We start from the raw sequence: 17562 nt of genomic DNA, 5'->3' as shown, positions 1-17562 counted from the left end.
CCTAGCAAAGGTTGGCAGAGTACCCCAAAAGTATTATTCAACATATTTTTACTCAAGATAAAGAAAAAAGTAGCCATCCAAGAAGTTATTTAAGAGTAAAATGTATTTGGTAATAACTGATCAAATAGTCAGTCATTTCACATTGTAAAATTACATCATCAGACAGAACAAAATATAAAGTTAAACGGACATTTTGGTGTTTTAAAAACTAAAATGACAATAATTCATATCAATAAAAAAATAACAAAATCAGGCAAACAAAAAAGTTTCCAAATCAATTTCTTTCATGAAACTTTAACAAAAACTTCAGGTGTGTGTCTGTGTGTACTAGTGAATTTTTGGTTAAAACATGTTTGTTTTTCATTCAATATACAATCAAATAAGAGCAGAAATACTTCATGATAAAATTCCTCAGGTAAAACAAAAAAGTACAGCGTAGTAAAAATACTCCTAAAAGTATTTTTTTTCCCCATTCAAGTAAATGTAATTGAGTAAATGTAACTAGTTACTACCTAACACCGTCTCCTAGTCAGTGTGAAAAGTGAAAGGGAAATGCCCGAGGCGCTCTTGAAAGCATCACAGTTATGGCTGTTGGCACTCGTTTACGTCGCTCCGAGCTAATGAGTCCCCGCCTCCACCGCCTGTTGAGCGGCGACACTTCACTCCCAGGAGCCGCAGAGAAGTTCTGGTGAGCTTCATGTTGAGGCTCAAACTTTCGGCTTCTCTCTCCGTCGTCTTGTGTCACACTTTCTACCGGACTGTCCGCGGCTGTATTTCACTTTTACTTCCCAGCAGCAATGACGTTCAGGAGGCTGAAGAAGGTGAACTCCAGCGGGGTGGACGGAGGACCCGCATCCCAGGACAACGACATTTATTTCCCGTCGTCAAAGTCGGACAGCTGCAGGACGGTGAACCTCCCGGCCAACTCCTCGGAGGTTTATAACTACAAGACTCTGGCTTATTCTGGGGGCACGCTGCCCAGAAACTTCAAGAAGGTAGGGCTCAAAAATTATTTTAGTATTTTCACATCGTCAAATTTACCTTTTAAAGTTATTAATTTATCATTTGCAGACGTAAAAAAACAAATTAATTAAAATCTTTTTATTATTATTTTTATTTCTATTTACATTTAAAAAAAAATTAACTCACAAGTAGCTAACATTATCCTAAAGTCATCACTAAAAGCAGCATGTTCGGTCCATTTGGGACAGAACAGGGGCGGTTCAACTCCACATGGGGCCCTTATCAGAATCGTAATGGGGGCCAAGGAGCTTCCAACCTCATTCAATTACTATTTTTCACTTTTGTCCTTGTGTACAAAACTGATAAAGTACATTACTAAAGACAGAATGGTTTGTTTACAAATGTGAAACGGGAGTAAGTTGGGATGAAATGGAAACCAGAAATTAATATCATCCACATACCATAATGAAATTAATTGACTTTACAACAAATTGTTTGTTGCTTCATTTAATAAATTAACATTAATCCAGATCCTAATGACATTTGCTGATAATTTTAAGTGGGTTGCCCTTATTTTTTGACCAGGTCTTTACAGTAACTAGAAAACATCTAATTATTGTTGACGATAAACTTTCAGCCGGGTAAATACGTAATTTAGACACAAGGTTTTAATACTCTGCACTGACATGTATTCAAATAACAAAATATTGTATCCAAGCAATGCTTTGTCATTTCAGCATTACACAAATTATGCAGCTTTAATGTTTTTTACAATAAATTACACTGTAATTCATTGTAAAACCTGTCCTAAATGATCAGATATTTAGGACAGGATGCATCAAAGTGAGCTGTCCTGTCAGCTGTGGCTCAGGGTCTGATGTAGCAGTTTCTTGTACTTGATCTAGATCTTGAAATAGATCACAGTCATAAGCATAAAATATGAGAAATCTAAAATCGCTTTCAGATCTTATCGTTAGATGATTTTTGTACTTGTGGTTTTAAAAAACTGCTGACCTCGTCTCCCCAAAAACGGTTTGATCTCCTCATTTTGTCTCTACTTGAAGATCAAGTCATTGATTTTCAAGTGACTGACATTTCTTCTCCTACTCTGTCCAAGAATGAGGTCAGTTTTCTGTGTAATTCTGGTCACTCAGCATTTTTCTGCACTGGGTTTTCTCCAGTTGTTCAACATTAACTTTGGGCTAAAGACAGACATTTTGGGTGTTTTCACAACCAATAGTCCAGTAGACTCTGTTTGATCAGGAACCAAAATTGCAACATTTTTTACATTTTCACTGTGTTAAACAAACCAAACTAATTGAAAAACCTGTTCCCTCCCCAGCTGCGGGGGCGCTGCGCCTACAAGGAAACGACATGAAAACTTCAGAAGAAGAACTTTTAAAATTCCTTCTTCACATAATCTAAACAAAAGTGGAGTAATGTCAAATGTTAGCAGTTGTAAGATTTTTCTTTTGTCATTGGTAAAAGACCATGACCCATTTCTACTGCTAGCGTTAGCCTCTCGCATTTGTTTTGGTTGTATTTACCCAGAATGCCTTGTGCTACAGTTCACTTCCTGCTTTAATCAATCTCTATAGTTTGTTTGTCTAGAAAGTCTGATTCGCTTGGGGAAGCGTGATTGCGCAAAAAAAAAGCGAACTCCTGTCAGCCTTATAATCTGGGTCTCGGCTGGGTTGACGTGAACTCTGGCGTGGTTTGAACGCCAATCGGACCAAAGAAAGCTCTAAAATCATGAAGCGGACTATGGTGCAGGGCTTTGTGGGTAAATACAACCAAAACAGGCGTGCTAGTCTAGCGCTAGCTAGAAAAATGGCTCGTGGACTTTTACCCAAACAAAAGACAAATTCTACAACCGCTTAAGGTGAGGTAATTTTTTACAGCACAATTTCAGCAATAAGTCAAATCGAAGTGCTAAAATTTCATTTTTGTTTACGTTTTGGAAAGATGGAAGTTGCGCTCGGTGTCTTTGGAGGTTTTTTTGTGTCGTTGTTTTGCGTCATCACAGGCGCGGAGGGGAACAGGATTTTCAGTTTGCTTGGATCTTTGGTCACAAAGCAGCGTGAAATCGAAAATGTAACAAATGTTGCAGTTTTGGTCCATAATCAAACTGAGTCTCCCGAACTATCAGGTGTGAAAACACCTCCAGAGAATCCTGTCTCCACCACCAGGCGTTGTACAGTCAGGCGCGGTTATTAGGAACCCCACCCACTCGCAGCCTGCAGCGGGGCCAACAACACCGCATTGTGCGCGCTCAGGGACGGAGACCTTGTCAGGTCCGCCCCCGGCTGCTCCGTGTGGGTACTTGGGAATAAATGCACTCATTGAGACAAGTGCTGGACAATTCTGGGACATAAAGAAAGCAACATTTTGCTGGGCAGAGAGCCTCTGGCACAAAGCAGGCTTTCATGGGAGCAACATTTGAAAATGATTTAGGTGATTTTCAGCCAAAGTATCTGGATGGTTACATGTCGTTTTTACACAGTCGGATAGAACAGGAGCCTGACCTGCTGCTGACTTTGGTTTATCTCTCAAAGCGCTTATTGTAGCCCAGTGTTTACCACAGTGCCTTGTGTGTTTCTGTTTATAGCCCGGAGTTTGTGTGAATGGCTCTAAATAATCAAAATTTAAATCCATCCATCAACAGTTTGTGCGCTTCAGGGGCAACTGACCTACTGTGAAATTCAGGCTAAACTTAGCTTTAGGTCTAATTTCCAGTTGAAAGTAAACAAGAAGCATCCCAGACATGCATGTCTAGTTTCAGTGTTTGTATTTTCAAGCATAATGGATCAGTGGTTTAAAAACACAAACACACAACTTGCCACGTGCTTGGCAGTGATAGACCTGACAGACCGGTCGAAGCAGTGATGTGTACAATACATCCTGCACATGTTGGACACTTTGGGGGGGGGGAATCCCTTGTGAGTAATCTGGCAGTAACCTCACGCAGGTGTCTGAGATGTTTCATCTCTCGTTTTCGTTTTCTCCTCACAGGGTGGAGGCTCGCAAAAGTGGAAACCCCTAACGCTGCCCCCAGAACCACAAAGGTACAATCTCCTCAGTTCCTTCGTCAACATCAGTCACAGCTTTCTTCTTCTTCTCTCACTCTGACGCCATGACTGCGTCATCTCAGAGCCGATGTCCAAACAGAGAGCTTTTGTAGATTTAGGTTTTCGTGAGATCTGTAAAGCGTCTTCATGAATTTTCATGTCTTCTGCTGGTGGCATTTTATTGTCCTGCGTCCCTGTGACGTCCACATGCAGCTGGACACAGAGGACGTCCTGTGCAGCAGCAACATGTCCTCTCATGCTTTTCAGACACTGTACTAATAAATCCACAAGGCCTAAAAGACTCTTGAACTTTTCCACCGTTTGTCTCATTGCAGCGACAAACATCACTGCATTATTTTGGTACTTTATGTGATTCACCAACAGAAAATAAGGCGTTATGTAAAATAAAAATGAGAAGACTGTAATTATTTTTGTGAAAAACATGATATAAACGTTTTGTATCAGTCAATCGATAATTATTTGTTTTAAATATCTGGAACTGGTTACGTGACCTCGTTTTATCCTGGTTTCACTTCATGCTTTTGTTTTTTATTTTCAAGCAGATAAAGTGCTGCTACATAAGTTACTCAACTGGGGTTGGTAGCATTAATTAACTCATAGACGGACTATCTACTGATTAAGTGATTTCTGAATGCAGTAGATTGTATTAGTTCTTATTTATGAATGTCAGAGTTTTACATTTTACATCTGTCTGCTGCTTTGTTTGGTTTATGATAGAGGTGCCTTCCTTCAGTCAATAAACGTTGCTATATCTGTGAACAGCTTGCAAATAATAACTGACTTTCTTCTGTTTGCAGTGGTGCCTAAAGTCGGTCCTGGAGGGCCGGCATGCTGCACGTTTTAGTTCTCTCCCTGGTTTAACGCACCTGGATCAGATGATGGCTCGTTAGAGGCCTAAGAAGAACTTTGACCTGCTGAAAAGGTTGCTGGTGCCACCAGGGAGAGAACTAAAACATGCAGGATGCCGGCCCTCCAGGACCCACTTTGGCACCCCTGGCATAATAGATGAGCTAATCTTTTCGACTGTCCTGGTTTTAAATAGTACTTTCCTACTTTCTTTCTTCCTTTAGGAAAGTGGTGGACTTGGAGAAAAATGAAGAAGAGGCCTTTGGTTTTGAGATTCAGGTAAATCACACGATTAATGAGGGTTTCTAAGTTTTGGAAAATGTCGAGTGTCGTTTAATTATCATGCTTTACACCAGGGGTGGGCACTCCTGGTCCTGGAGGGCCGGTGTCCTGCAACTCTTAGATGTCTCCCAGGTCCAACACACCTGAATCCAATAGCTGAATCACCTCCCAAGTGCAGTCAGGTTCTCCAGAGTCCTGCTAATGACCTCATTATTTGTCTCAGGTGTGTTGAAGTAGAGATGCAGGAGACCAGCCCTCCAGGACCCGGAGTGCCCACCTGCTTTAAAGCGTCAGCAACAATCAAATAATTTCTACAGATTCACCGAACCGATATTAATATCTGTATCGGTCTCAATATTGATAAAAAAATCTATGTGCCAGATCCATAAGCGCAGATCCATCCGGTCCAGTTCTCTGCTTTTTGCTCTGAGTGACGTCATGCTTTATTATTTCTTTTACATTATATTTATATTTCCTAAAGAAGGTTTGTTGGAGTTTATTTTCACGTTTGACCACGTTGGTCAACCTCTTGTATTACATTGGCTGTTCTTCTCATAATTGCACTGGCAGAACAAATTGTGTTGTTTTTACATATTTTACCGGTTTTGAAGCTATTGATGCATTAACGTGTGCTGTACCGATGCAGAGTTATTATATAAATTTGTATTTCACAGGAGTTTTTCTGTATCGGACCGGCATCGATATCGGTATCTGAGAAAAGTGGATTCCTCATGATTTCCTGCGTCTCTAAATTGAGTTGTTTCTTTGTGCCGGCGGGAGTAAAAAGGTCATTCATCAGTCGAATAACTTGTTCATGTTCATCCCATGACTGAAGCCTTTTTTTCCCCTGCAGCGTCTTTATTTTGAGCGCTGAGGTTTACTCACGCTGTCGGTGTAAAACCTGCTCTACTCTCTCCCCCCATGCCAGCAGGAACTTTACTCTCAAATCTCCAGTCCCCCTGTAGCGCCACGCCTCACTCTGTTTTTCATACTCATTCTTTGAATAGTTTGCAGAAATGATCAAAACGTGTGAGCACAACATGGATATTATAATGTGCTGCTGCTTGCATAACGTCTCGGGGAGTGAAGGGCTTCTTCTAGGAAAAGACACGGTGTTCTATTTACGCTTTCGTTAGGCGTTCCCGCCCTTCCTGCCCGGCTGCGGCCAGAAGGAAGTGAGGCCATGAGGAGCAGTTTGATGGCCAGCAGAGACCGCCATGAATGTGGAGTCTCACGTTTCCTGGTGCTTTTCCTCCCTCCGAGTCGGTACTGTGGACATTGAGCTGGGAATGCAGCATGCAAATGTGAAATTTGCCTTTCAGTGATATTTGCATGCTAACATGTTTACCCTGCTGGTTGCTGAGAAGGAAGCCAGTAGCTATGAATACAGGCCAGATCTGAATCATTTAAAATTTCCACTGGCGCTCTCATGCAGCCTGGATGCATGCTTTAACTGGAGCAGGACCTGTGCAAGGCAGATACAAACTTTTGCAACATTTGTCCAGTTTTATTGTCCTTTTTTAACCGATAATGGCTTTTTAGCAGCAGCACGTTAACTGTCTGAAAGGTGTCTGGTATGGGGAAGTGTGTTTTTGTCCTCGCTGACCTTTGTGCAGAGCCGCTATGGCCACCAAAACAAGGAAGTTCATTGAAATGCATGTGGAAGTAACAAGTCAGAGTTTCCAAGACGACAAAATATAAACGTTAATGCTGGCATGGAAGTACGCGAATAGTTTAGATAAATTAAAACAGCAAAATGAGGAAACATGTTGGCATATTAAGCCAAACTGTGGAACTACAGAAAGCCTTTTCAAGGCTGCTGAAATGTTTATTTATAGCCATTATGGACATGAACATCATTCTAATTTGGGGTTTTTAAAAAAACTTCAATGATTCTTATAAACAACAACTGACTTCACAAGTTAAATTGTTTTTTTTTCTATTAAGATTTGTGTCTTTAAATGTACTTTTAATATTGCACAACTTTTTGAATTTCTTTTATTTGTCAAAAATAATAGTTAGTTGCAACTCTTTTTGAAAAGCATCATTAAATATTACTCTTACATTCAAGCCCATGATGACTCCATTCATCCCTGCAGTTGATGCACAAATGTAATTTTATTTTATTTTTCTACATGATTGAATTGTATTTTCTCTGGTTCTTTTTTCTATTCTATGGGACTAAATCAGTTGTGGAAAAAAAATGACAAAACAAATTAACAAAATGATTGCATCCTTTATTTTCAGGGTTAGTAAAAAAAGACAAAGATACATTTTGACTGATTTTGGATGTTCGTTAAGTTCTTCGTTTGGTTTCTTTTGGGAGGTGAGAGGAAGCGGCTCTTCTTAATTGCTTGCGTGCGTCACACTCGTGCGTCCTCTGTGATAAAACGGTCTTTCCGGTATCGTCCGTCACGACTTCCTCTGCATGCGGTTCAGTGGGTTTCTGTCTCTGATGTTGCACTGTTACCACAATATTTCAGAACAAGTCGGTTTTGAAAGCCGTCTAAGAAGAGGAAGACTTGTTTCATCTTCATGTTCTCTGTCGTCTCTTTCCCAGACTTACGGCCTTCACCACCAGGAACAAAACTCAGTGGAGATGTGCACGTTCGTGTGCAGGGTGCACGACGGCAGCCCGGCCCACCTGGCAGGACTTAAAGTTGGTGAGGGAACCTTTTTTTTTTTTATTTTATTATTGTTTTTGGTTTCCTTTTTTGGATGAGACCTGAAATAACCTGAAAAAATGCTTGAAATAAACCAAAGGGAAGAGAGCATGACAAGAGTTTCCTTTGTGTTTTTATCAGCTGACATTGTGCACATTACATCAGCACAAACCAACCTGCTGCTGGGTTGTTATGGGAAGTCAAAATCTGACATTTGTCCTGCTAACAAGCAACTATTTCAGCTGACGCATGCAGGGCCTTCAAAACAAGTGTTGGCACCCCTTAAACCTTTTCACCAAAAAACTCAAAAGAGCCACAAACTGCTGCCAGAAGTTAAATAAATTCCACCTGTGTGTAATTTAATCGCAATCAAAGCAAGCCCGATTATTTCTATTTGTTTTTTCTCTTTCTACCAAAACTAAAGGCTTCATTCACGTGCATTTGGTTTTTACAGACACTTTATAATCCATTTTATTTGTTCTTTTGGTTGCTTTGTTTATTTATCCTGGACATTTGAAATGTCTTCCATTTCCAGAGTTAAATATTTGCTAGAAATGAAAGTTTATTCCTTTTTGAGAGAGAGTACTTGCATTATTATACCATTACCATTATATTACTTGAAATAGTTTTCAAAACAACAATATTATTGTTCATCTGGGATGATTTATCGTCCAGCAAACTTCGTTATCATGACAGTTCTACTTCTTAAATCTATAGAGTGAGATTTCTGCCCAGGTTTCTTTGCAAAAATAAATTGAGCGAAAACACTTCTTAACAGAAATGTTCAAGTTTTATAGAGTTGAGATTCCTTTAGTTTTGAGTAGAGGTGAGCGATGTGGACTTTTAACTTTATCACAATATTTTATGGTGCTATTGTGGTAGCAAACATTATGATTAAAAAAACTATTTACTGCTTCTTCTTTTAGGTAACTGTAAGACTGTGGCAGCTTTTATAACGCCAGGCAAATATTGTTTTAAAATTTCAAATTGGCTTCTTTAAAACTTAAACTTACTTAAAGAAGTGGCATTATTACCAATATGTTACTTAAAAACGGTGTCAAAACAATATTATCGTTTATCGCAATAACTTCTGAAACAATTTATCATTCAGCGAAAGTATTCAGTTTGTAAATGTACAAAAGATTATAGATAATAACACTAAAGGACTTCCTGCTGTATTTGCCACTAAATGTTGTTCTACAAAGTATCGACTCAGGGGAGACTGAAGACAAATGCATGCCACACTTTTCAGAAAAAAGAGAGGGAAAAAAGTGTTATTTTCTTCAACTTAGCAGTTATGGAGTACTTTCTTCTGGTTTGTCACATAAATTCCCCCAAAACAGACGGAAGCAGGGAGTAAAACACCAGACTGGTAGTTGAGTTTGAAGCAGAAGAGGTTCAGGAAAGGACAGGAAATAAATAAATGTGAGCCGACACCAGAGAGCTTCTGTGTGCTTCAGTAAATCACCTCTGCTTTTGAAAGTCGTCACGGCTCAGTCACGACTCGCCGAGCGCTACGTCTCCGCCGCTCAGCGAGGAAAGAGAGAAGGTGTTTAAATCCAAACTGGATGTGTCAGTTCCACTTCCTTCACTTCTCGCTGTCTGAACACAAAGCATGTCGAGTCCAAACCACATCTAATTACTCCATGCCACTCTCAAAGAAGATGAAACAGCTACTTAACACCACACACACGTGAAACATTTGGGTTCTTTCCACTGTGAGGAGACTTGGAATGCAGCGACAATCTGAAACGCCACGACTGCACATGTGCGCTTCACATGTGCAGAGGCTTCATCCCTCGGTCGGCTGCATCTTCAAGAAATTAAATCCATATTGACTGGGAGCATTGTGACCTCATGCCGGTTGTCTGACACACATGTTGTAGGGCTGTTAAAGAATATTTTAGTAATCGAGTACTCTATAGAATATTTTTACAATTCTCTCTCTCTCTCATATTCCTACTGTTCGCTCCAAAACCGTGACGCCACAAAAGTTGTCATAGTCCAACCATCGCACCGCAAACTTCAACAATTCCTCCTTTTTCCCCCAAGCCCTGATAAAGCACCGCACAATTCAACACCAATCAATCAATCAATCAATCAATCAATCAAACTTTATTTGTATAGCGCATTTCAAAGTGCTTTACACCAAATCAAACACAGAAACACAATGCAACATAGAATCAACAATCAAAACAGAACATCAAGTCAGATTCAGTCAATAAATTTGCAATTGATTACGTTTCAAATACAACTCTAAACAAGTAGGTTTTTAGTTGAGATTTAAAGGAAGTCAGTGTTTCAGCTGTTTTACAGTTTTCTGGAAGTTTGTTCCAGATTTGTGGTGAATAGATGCTAAATGCCGCTTCTCCTCATTTGGTTCTGGTTCTGGGGATGCAGAGCAGACCAGAACCAGAAGACCTGAGAGGTTCTGGAAGGTTGATACAACAGCAGCAGATCTTTAATGTATTGTGGTGCTAAACCATTCAGTGATTTATAAACTAACAACAGTATTTTAAAGTCTATTCTTTGAGCTACAGGGAGCCAGTGGAGGGACTTTAAAACTGGTGTTATGTGCTCTATCTATCTCTGTTGTTCTACAAGCCACCAGCACAACAACTGACAGGGGGAAGGAAGAGCTGCTGGCCACCACAAATAATGACCGGCTGGAACGCGGCGCTACATAATAAACATAATTTAACGAGGCAGATTAATTTTCCTCTAGGAATTTTAATAATCGAGATACTTGAATCGTTCGAGGAATCGTCTCAGCCCTAATATGTTGTGTGTGTGTGTGTGTGTGTGTGTGTGTGTGTGTGTGTGTGTGTGTGTGTGTGTGTGTGTGTGTGTGTGTGTGTGTGTGTGTGTGCGTGCGCAGGGGACACCATTGCCAGTGTGAACGGCACCGCCGTAGAGGGATTTCTGCACAAGGACATCGTTCAGCTCATCAGGTCATGCGGCAACACACTGAGGTACGGCTGCAGCTGAAGATTATTTTTACAAATCGATTGTTCTGGCGATTAATCAAATAAAAAAAAAAAAAGCTCATTCTGTAATATAAATTACTAGAAATACATGAGAGGATGCAATTAAACAAATAAGCCATTTTTAAAGAGGAACATAAATATTCTATTGTCCAAAATGCAATAACAGCAGTAATTTAGTGTACGCTTGACCATTTTTAAAAAAAATAAATAAATCTGATCTTCTGACTTTTTTAATAATTGGACAGCAAAATATGTTTAATAGGAGGAATTTTTTAAACAGTTTGAACCAAGTGAAGCCAGTTGAGGAGTCCTGGCTGGAACATATTTATAGAGAAAAGTTTTTTATTGTTATCTTGAATGCACAGTGTATATACTTTTTGTACAGGTTTGGTCTGGTTTCTACTCTGAAAATGTTGTTTTTTGAGTCTGTAGTTTCCAGTTGGTTACAAAAATTGACAATTACTTCAATAATCGATTAATCTGATGAATCGCTTCAGCCCTACACTCAGGTGAAACGTTAAAGACTGTTTTTAAACTTTACACCTCAGCTCAAACTTTCATCAAATGGTCTTTTGTGAGTCTGCACTTTCCAGTTAGCAGTTAATTGATTACATAACTAATTGACAATTACTTCAATAATCGATTAACCACGATTAATCTGATGAATCGCTTCAGCCCTACACTCAGGTGAAACGTTAAACGCTGCTTGGAAGCTTAAACCTTTAAGTTAAAGTTTGTAAAACACATTTTCAGTTGGATACCATCAGACCAGTGGAGAAATTCAAACAGAAATATTGTGTACTAAACTCCTGCTGGTGATGATGATTGGACGAGTATCTTCTGTAACTTCCTGCGCAGACGGTTCTGAGTTTCGTGCGGAGTTGCATGAGGACAGACGACTGTTATCTGATATCCGTCCTCCAGGTCCTCAGGATGTTCTCAGCTGTGTCGGTGTTGGAAACCTGCTGAGCCGCTCCTCGGTTATGTCACCAAACGAAACGTGCAGTTTCTGCAGTTCAGCCCGATGAGTTTCTTTTGCCAGAAGAGCTGAGTCAGCGGAAAGGGAAAAAAACACACAAAAAAACACACAAATAGTCGACGTTTTCTGGTCCTGAAGTTTCATTTAATACTGCTCACATTGTAAGGCTAAGAAAATAAAACATGAATGTTTCCATTCATCTTCTCCAACTGAAATTAAATTACTGTTTTTGTTCCTCTCTGTTTTTTTTTAGCTCCAAGTAATACAAACCAGATTTATGAAAACAAAAATCTGACTTATGAAGTCTAGTGCCGTTGAGTCATGATGTACATGGTACATGATGGACGTTTCTCAAAGGTTTTATTTAAAGTGTAACTCATCAAATTACAATACAGCTGAGTTAAGTTCAAGTATTTTGTTCACACGGAAAATTTCTGATGCAAAAGAGGTTTTTCAAAGTGGGATATTCAGATTTATTTCTCTTATACCAAATGGTTAAAAATGCCAAAGCAACACTTTCGTACCTGGTTTGTTAAAAGTGGCGACACTTTTAGAGATTATCCTTCTGTTTCAATCACTTTTATAAGCTTGATTCCCCACCCACAGTGTTTTAAAACCTGCCATGACTTTTGGTTACGATCTACCGAACATTCATTACGAAAGTCGCAGAAAAATGCTAAACATAACGGGAATTTGAGGCAAATTAGGGACAAAATTCAGCCGTTTGGAGCTGCTGACCCCAGTCATAGTTTACAGTAGAAAAACGGTTCAAAGTTTAAACTTCTCATGGAAAGTTGAGCTTCAGTATCAAAACTTTGTCTTGTACATAGGAGTTTAAGTTTCATAAAATGTTGTGTTTGCTTGTCTCTTTAAGGGAGTGATGATGTCAGGCACTTTAGGTTTTGATCTGAAAAACTGACTATTTAAAATGCTGTGATGGGTTTAGTTTTTATCTCTTATGCAGTTCGTAACGCATCAAAACGTAGGCATTTTTGTCTACTTTCACCCAGTGTGTCTCCTAATGTTGTAGGACTTGGAGTTTTCTGTCAAATCCACCCAAAGTCTAGTATACACACACCAAAACTCCCATTCACTTCCGTTACATTTCAGCTGTGTTTTTTTTTTTCCTCAAACCTCTTTTTAAGGGTCTCTTTAACTCGTCGTATCTCTTCTATAAAACACTGTAGACTTATAAAAACTCACACATGGGGCCACCAGAGGCTTCTGCCACTCACTGTTAAACAACATTTTGATACAATGTATCGTTTTCGCACAGCATCTGTTTGTTTGAGACTGAATTTCTGTTTGGGTTTTTTTTCTTTCAGTAGGGACAAAAATCACCATGGCAACCAATGACTCAGCATTTTCTGATGAAGTTTTCTAGCTTGTTTGAATAGTTTCTCCTGTCGTGTGTCGAGTCCCTTGGATGTTGCTCTCTTTCTTGTTTTGTGGGTGTTTCGTTTGAACCACGCTCTGCTCTTAACCCCTCGTTGAGGCTTGTTAAAGTCAAAGGGACAATTAGTGCGGACAGGCTGAGCTTTAAGGGTTTTATAGTCGGACGTCATCAACTTACACCCTCAGCTTCACTTATTAAAAGTGTTAGTGTGTAAACTGTTTTTTCACTTTGTTCCACTGCTCATGATTAAAGAGCGTTTTGTACTGTCAAAGTGGAAATGGTTCATGTTTATCCTTCCACGATGCTTGTAAACGCCAGTCATGTTGTGGACTTGTGAAAAAAGCCTCTCGTAGAGTTTCTTTAATAACTTTTTTCTGGCCTTGTAGGTTTTATAAGTGCTTCCTGTTGAGCTTAATAACCCTGTGGTCTTTTGGTGTCTCACTTTAAGGCTGGAGACGGTTTACAGTGACTCAATCCGAAAAGCTGAGCTCGAGGCCCGGCTGCAGTATTTAAAGGTGAGTAGTTTCCCCAAAGCTTTTTGTTTGAGTCAGGCTGATTATGTGTCCAGTAGCCTTTCACACCCACACACATTTAGGTTACCATATTTTCGGCACTATAAGGCGCATAGAATAGACGCTACAGTTATGCATCCATTAAATGGAGCTGCGCTAAAGGGAATGTCAACAAAACAGTCAGATAGGTCAGTCAAACTTTATTAATAGATTACAAACCAGCGTTCTGACAACTCCGTTCACTCCCAAAATGAATAAACAGCTGTTTATTATTTTCCCCGAGGTAAAGTCAGTGACGTGGTAACACGTAGTGCAACGTTTATATCATATAGTGGAGGGGAACTTTTCCTCCATTCAATAAATACGTAAAAAAAAAACAGTCTGATATTATTACGGTAAATCAGACGTTAATGCAATCACAATATAGTAACACTATAAATAGTGCAAAGCAATAACATATCAATAACTCAACGTTGTTCAAACGTTAATGTCCATATTCACAACATGACCAACCTTGTTCAGCTGTAAACACACAAAATAAAAATGTAAAACTCACTTATTAATTTATTCCTCGTCCACGAATCCCTCGAATTCTTCTTCTTCAGTGTCCGAATTAAACAGTTGGGTGAATACGACGTCCAACATGTCCGGCTCCGTCTCGTTAAAGTCGTCATTAATGGAGTCAGTGTCGCTGCTGTTGTCTCGCAGTTCAGTGACAATTCCTGCCTTCCTGAAAGCTCGGACCACAGTAGAGAATGATACATCAGCCCAGGCATTTACGATCCACTGGCAGATAGTGGCGCATGTCGTCCGGCGCTGTCTCCCGTCTTGGGGAAAGCGTGTTCGCCTTCTGTCATCCACTGTTTCCACGCAGTTAGCAGTCTAGCTTGGAATGCCCTGTGACGCCGATATCTAGCCGCTAGCGGCTGGAGTTCTTCTTCTACGGAGTAAAATGAAGTCGGCGGCTGCTTACCGTAGTTGTGAGACCTCTTGTGGCTCAATATTGGTACATAATATAAGGCGCACCGCATTATAAGGCGCACTGTCGGCTTTTGAGAAAATTGAAGGTTTTTAGGTGCGCCTTATAGTGCGGAAAATACGGTATGTTAAATGCTAGACATTGGGACCCCTTCCCCCTGGCTCCACACCTGTCTGAGCAGCAGACGCAGGGATTTCTGCAGGCTCAACGCAAGCAACTTGTGAAGTGGCTCAAGTGAACAAGCTTTCCCTAAAGATTACAGCAGCTGTTCTGCTCTAATCCAATGCAATGCAGCCACTATTATGGATACCAAGCCAGCATTTTAAAACATCACCCTATTTGGTGCTGGTATTTTTGTTTGTTTTAAAAAAAAAATGTGTGAAGAAGCTACTTGCTTTGTTTGTAAAGTAACAAATCTTTTGCTTTTCTCTGCAGCAAACGCTTCATGAGAAGTGGGATGAATACCGTTCGTTGATGGTGCAGGAGCAGAGGCTTGTCCATGGTCAGCAATCATTATAATTCACTGGCTTTACTGAGGCCAGCTTTCACCCACCTCATAAACAGATGAATATATATTCATATTTAGATCTGAGACAAAAACTCACAATTAGACCAAAAAAAAGTGTTTTTGGTCCAGTTTCTTGTACACACATCTCAGCACACCGGAAATAAAACAAAACTAACTTTTCAGCAAAGAGATAGGAGCTTTTTTAAAGTCAGTAATTCACTAATATTTAGAAGAAGGGGGGAAATGTATTGTTCTTATCTGGTGGAAATAATTTTTTAAAGATCTATATTATAAATTATTTCTCTTATAAACAAGGGGAAAAAAGTCTTGTTTATACTGTTCTTTTTCATCAATATTAAGAGATTATTTACTTAAATGAAATGCCTATTTCTTGCTGGAAAGTTACTTTTAAGTTAGTTTTGTCTTATTTCCAGTGTACTAAGATATTTGCACCAGAAACTAGACCCAAATTACTTAAAGATTTTGTTTTTTTGCTTTGTTCTTTGGCATTGAGGAAAGTTGCTACATTTACTGTTTTCAGGCAACAAATTGCATAGGCTTTTAATTTCCAATAAAACTGGAAATGTTAACTGGATTTTCCGAGCTGCTTAAACAGGACTTTTATGTCTGTTTCCGTCGGCAGTAAAAAAAAAAGTCAGCAATTTGCGTAATTTAACTTTTTTGTCAATAAATTCCTTTTATATGCCATATTTAAGTCCAGATGTTGTTGCCTGCTGTGCTGACGTTGCTCTCGTCTCCTGCAGGTATCGTAATGAGCGACGCTGCTCTGTACGAGTCCCTGGAGTCTGCAGGGATCTACGGCAGCCTCGGCGCGCCCAGCCCCGCGGCGCAGAGAGCCCTCCGCTGCACCGGCAGCACCAGCAGCAGCGCCAGCCTCCTCAGCACGGCCACCGAGGACGACCCGCTCTACCAGACCTGCCTCTACCACTCGGACGGCTACGTGGACTCGAGCAGCGCCGACAAAATCAACGAGCAGCCGCCTTCCCAGAGGCAGCAGCGCGTCCGACCGACTAGCGAACTCCTCACCGTGACCAAGACTCACCTGACCCGCAGCGCCAGCACGCGCAGCTACCTGAGGGGATCTTCGTCGTCCCCGTCGTCCGTGGGCTCAGTGGAGAAACAGGGAGCATTCGGCTCGCTGCAGAGAAAACCCAAACAGAAGAGCTTCCGCAGGCGTCTCCTCAAGTTCATCCCAGGTTTGAATCGGCCGCTGGAGGAAGAGGAGAGCAAACTGTGAGCAACGGACAGAAATAAAGACTAAAAACAACAATGACTTTCAAACTAAAGTGCCAAAGAAAACAGCAAACAGCCTCCAAAGAGGGAAGCCAAAGCTAAGTGGCTGCGTTGCTGGACTTTTATTTCACAGGCATACAAAACTTTTGCTTCGGCCTGTCTCGACTTCTAAGTTATTTATTTATTTTTACATGGTTTTGTCATGCAGAATGAAGGAAGTTTCATTTTTTTTGACTGCATGGACATTTTTTTTATTTTCACTTCAAAACCACAAAATCTTGGCAAGTATATTTGGTCTAGTTTCTAGAGCAAATCTCTTACTGCACTTAAAATAAGACAAAACTAACTGACAAGTAACTTTTCAAAAGGAAACAGGAGGTTTTTTTAAGTGAGTGATTCTATAATACTGATTTTAAAAAGTACTAGCAGATTATTTCACTTGTCATTTTTATTTAATTTCACTTTGGGATTACTAAAGTATTTTTTAATTTGTAACATTGCAAAAACTGTCTTGTTATAAGTGAAATAATCTTCTAGTGGAAGAAAAAAAATCAATATTAATGAATTATTTACCTAAAACAAGCTTCTAAATCGTCTTGAAAAGCTTAAATAATTCCTTGATATTGATGGAAAAAACTCCACTGGCAGATTATTCCACTAACAGCAAGACATTTTCCTGTGTTATAAATGAAATAATCTCAGTGGAAATAGTAGTTTTTCCACCAATATTAAGGAATTACGGACATAAATAAAAACCTATTTATTTCTGAAAGGTTCTTGTAAGTAAGTTTTGTCTAAGATATTTACACTAGAAATTAAAACCAAACATTCTTGTTGAGTTGTTGTTCTTTTGCAGGGTTGACAAACCTGTGAGAACTTTAAATTGTGCAGCTATTCAGAATGACTCAAAGCCTGTTTTGGTTCCTAAAAATAAAATATGTGGCATTTCCAGATTACATGCTCCTTTATTGTGTAAAAAACGTCTCATGCTTGCAGCAGCCGAATGACCTCCAGCTGAATGTGCATCCTCTGCCATGTGATTCTTAAATATAGTAAGCCTTCGCAACTTTTCCACCACTTCAGAAGGCCGTCCCTCGTACATTT

The 17562-nt window shown here is 39.8% G+C and overlaps 1 protein-coding gene across 3 annotated transcripts; it reads left to right on the top strand.

The window, feature by feature from the left end:
* Positions 1-580: 580 nt before the first annotated feature.
* Positions 581-17411, top strand: tamalin (trafficking regulator and scaffold protein tamalin). Of its 3 annotated transcripts, none has more exons than XM_044118791.1 (9): positions 581-688; positions 796-995; positions 3976-4028; positions 5123-5177; positions 7741-7843; positions 10722-10815; positions 13654-13720; positions 15132-15198; positions 15969-17411. In XM_044118791.1, the coding sequence occupies exons 2-9, from the start codon at positions 798-800 to the stop codon at positions 16460-16462; spliced, it is 1131 nt and encodes a 376-aa protein (XP_043974726.1). In that variant the 5' UTR covers positions 581-688; positions 796-797; the 3' UTR covers positions 16463-17411. The 3 variants fall into 3 exon arrangements, with proteins under 3 accessions (XP_043974726.1, XP_043974734.1, XP_043974718.1); XM_044118799.1 differs by having other exon boundaries at positions 590-688; positions 793-995; XM_044118783.1 differs by having other exon boundaries at positions 602-995.
* The last annotated feature ends 151 nt before the right edge of the window (positions 17412-17562 follow it).

This window comes from Gambusia affinis, linkage group LG01 (genome assembly GCF_019740435.1).
Source record: "Gambusia affinis linkage group LG01, SWU_Gaff_1.0, whole genome shotgun sequence".
NCBI lineage: Eukaryota > Metazoa > Chordata > Actinopteri > Cyprinodontiformes > Poeciliidae > Gambusia > Gambusia affinis.
This window is presented reverse-complemented; position numbering and strand designations above follow the sequence as displayed.